Consider the following 3,428-nt stretch of genomic DNA (forward strand, 5'->3'; position numbering starts at 1 on the left):
GAGGTTAGAGCAGGACCTCCACCACCTCCACTACCTCCACCACCACCATCACCACAATAAGACATATATGAGTATTATAGGACACGAGGTAAGGATACTACAAGCAAGAGTCTCCATAGGAAGAGTAATGGGAACTTTAAGAAGGAAAATGGAAGAGCTGGGGATGGGAAGACTCCTACTTGTGCTAAGTGTGGGAGGCCTCATTATGGTATCTGTCGGATTGGGCAGAATGTATGCTACAATTGTGGTCAAGCAGGACATTTTGCTAAAGAGTGTCCGAGAAAAAAGGGACAAGTTGCGGCTATTCAGGTTGTTCTGATGCATGCCATTCCGACTTCCACTATTGTTTAGGAGCATCTAGTACCTCCAGTTGCACGAGTCTATGCTGTTACCCAGCAGGAAGCAGAGAAGTCTCCAAATCTGATCTGAGGTACCATTTCCATGGATGGCCATGATTTTGATGGATTATTTGACTTAGGAGCCACCCACTCCTTTATTTTGGGTTCTGTTGCGAATGGTTTGAATTGACCTATGTATGCATTTACGCCTCCTATGGTAGTGAAGACTGCCACCAGAAACTTGGTTTCCACTTCTTTGATGTGTAAGGAAGTCAAGTTCAGTTATGAAGAGGAAGAGTATGTAGTTGATCTGATTGTGCTTGAGGGTATAAATCTGCACATCATTCTAGGCATGGATTGGGTAGTCATACATGGAGTTATGATTGATTGTTGTAGCAGGAAGATTTATTTCTCTGCTAAGAATGAGAAGAAGGACTCCCCATATTTATCAGTGTTACAGATGATTAAGGCTCTAAATGTGAGAGATGCAGGATATATCATGTTAGGAGGATTGGTTGGTGTCTCTAAGGAGCCAACTGCTAGTATCCCGATTGTATGTGACTTTGAGGATGTATTTCCAGAAGAGATCCCACAGTTTCGACCAGAAAAGGAGATTGAATTCTCCATTGACCCAGTGCCTGATGTGAGGCCTATCTCTTTGGCTTCATATTGGATGTCACCAGTGGAACTTGTAGAGTTGAAGAAGCAGATTGAAGAATTTTCTCGTAAGAAGTTCATTAGACCAAGTGTATCTCCTTGGGGTGCACCAGTTATCTTTGTAAAGAAGAAGGATGAAACTATGAGATTGTGCACGGATTACCGGCAATTGAACATGGTGACTGACTGACTGTGAAGAACAAGTACCCTCTACCTCTCATTGACGATTTGCTAGACCAACTTAGAGGTGCTTTGGTATTTTTGAAGATTGATCTTCGTTTCTGATATCATCAAATCCGGGTAAAAGTAGAAGATATTCCGAAGACGGATTTTTCGATCCAGAAATGGGCACTAAGAGTATTTAGTGATCCCATTTGGGCTCACTAATGCCCCGGCCGTGTTCATGAGTTATATGAACCGAATCTTCAAACAACATCTAAATCAGTTTGTAGTGGTATTTATTGATGATATTCTGATCTATTCCAAGAGTAAAGAAGAGCACGCAGAGCATGTGAAGATAGTCTTGCAAATTTTGAGGGAGCATCAGTTATATGCCAAACCATCCAAGTGTGAGTTCTGGTTGCATGAGATTCAGTTTCTTGGTCACGTCATTTCATCTACAAGAGTAGCTGTTGATCCAAGTAAAATAGAAGCGGTGTTGGATTAGGAGAGACCCAACAATGTTACTGAAGTCCAGAGTTTTCTGGGTTTAGCAGGATATTACTAGCGATTTATTAATGAATTTTCCAGAATCGCCTTGCCATTGACTAGATTGACCCAAAAAGGGGTGCCATTTGCATGGACCCTTGGGTGTGATGTGAGCTTTCAAGAATTGAAAGATAAGTTGACTATCGCACTGGTTTTGATTCTTCCTGATCCGGAAAAGAGATTTGAGATCTATTCTGATGCATCCAAGTATGGATTATGGTGCGTGTTGATGCAGGAGGGAAAGGTAGTGGCCTATGCTTCTAGACGGTTGAGACCACATGAAGAGAACTACCATACTCATGATCTTGAGTTAGCGGCTGTGGTTTTTTGCATTGAAAATATGGAGGCACTTCTTGTATGGTGCTACTTTCGCAGTTTTTAGTGACCACAAAAGCTTGAAGTACCTGTTCGATCAAAAAGAGCTTAATATGAGACAAAGAAGATGGATGGAATTTCTGAAGGATTATGATTTTGATCTTCAGTATCACCCTAGGAAGGCGAATGTAGTGGCCGATGCCTTGAGCAGAAAGACCATGGGTGTGGCTAGCATGATGATTGCAGAGTATGATTTGATTGAGGAGTTCAGAGATTTGAGAATTTATGTGACACCATTTGAGACTTCATATTTCTTGACTATGGTTGAAGTCCGAAATTCATTAATGGAGAGAGTTAAAGCGGCCCAAGTGCTTGATGAAGGGATTCAAATGATTAAAGGACAAGATTTTATTTTTACTGATGCTTCTAATGTGAAATACTACAATGATCGGTTAATTGTTCCGAAGGGGCCAATTGTGGAAGAAGTGTTAACAAGGGCCATATGGGTAAATACACCATCCACCCAGGGGAAACCAAGATGTACCAAGATTTGAAGCAGAATTTTTGGTGGTCTGGGATGAAGGAAAATATAGCCCTGTTCGTGAATAAGTGCCTTATTTGTCATAAGGTAAAAATTGAGCATCAGAAGCCTTTGGGCTTGTTACAGCCATTATAGATTCCGGAGTGGAAGTGGAAGAGTATATCCATGGACTTTGTTCTCGGATTACCGAGAAGCCAGGCTGGATTTGATTCTATATGGGTTGTGGTTGATAGATTGACTAAATTCGCCCACTTCATTCCAGTCAAGACGAATTTCTCCACTGAGAGCTAGCCAGATTGTATGTCAAAGAGATTGTGAAATTTCATGGCATTCCCGAAAGTATAATTTATGATAGGGATCCGAAGTTTACTTCACGCTTCTGGGAAGCATTGCATGAGACCTTTGGTACTCAATTGAGATTGAGTACTGCATATCACCCGTAGACAAATGGTCAGACAGAGAGGACCATTCAGACACTTGAGGACATGCTGAGAGTATGTGTGCTTGAGCAGGATAATGCTTGGGACAAGTACCTGCCACTGGTTGAGTTCTCCTACAACAACAGTTATCATGCTAGTTTGGGTGATACGTGTTGGCAAGTATACCAATCGAACAAGTAATACAGTAATAAGAAGAGTATCGTTTCCACAGGGATTGTGATCGAATATCAAATAATTGTTCCTTTTAAGATGGGAGAAATTCAAATAGTTGTGAGAAATATCGTGGATTTGAGTAAAAATAAAAACTAAAGGTAAAGACGTATTTTTGGATTTCTATTATGAAAATATAACAAAGATGGATTTTATAAAATATAAGAAAGCATTGTAGCTAGAGTGCACTCACCAAATGATCCCCGCCTTTACTCTGGA

General features: G+C 40.9%; 1 protein-coding gene across 1 annotated transcript; it reads left to right on the forward strand.

The window, feature by feature from the left end:
- Positions 1-552: 552 nt before the first annotated feature.
- LOC133307419 (uncharacterized) lies at positions 553-1,185 on the forward strand. Its single transcript, XM_061507927.1, has one exon. It carries the CDS (start codon positions 553-555, stop codon positions 1,183-1,185), a length of 633 nt encoding a protein of 210 aa, XP_061363911.1.
- The last annotated feature ends 2,243 nt before the right edge of the window (positions 1,186-3,428 follow it).

Source organism: Gastrolobium bilobum, unplaced genomic scaffold (assembly GCF_033153095.1).
Source record: "Gastrolobium bilobum isolate Gb01-03AN ecotype WA unplaced genomic scaffold, APGP_CSIRO_Gbil_v1 utg13508, whole genome shotgun sequence".
In the NCBI taxonomy this organism is placed as follows: Eukaryota; Viridiplantae; Streptophyta; class Magnoliopsida; order Fabales; family Fabaceae; genus Gastrolobium; species Gastrolobium bilobum.

Coding starts and splice junctions, on each gene's coding strand:
- LOC133307419 (XM_061507927.1), top strand. CDS start 553: ATGGTAGTGAAGACTGCCACCAGAAACTTGGTTTCCACTTCTTTGATG.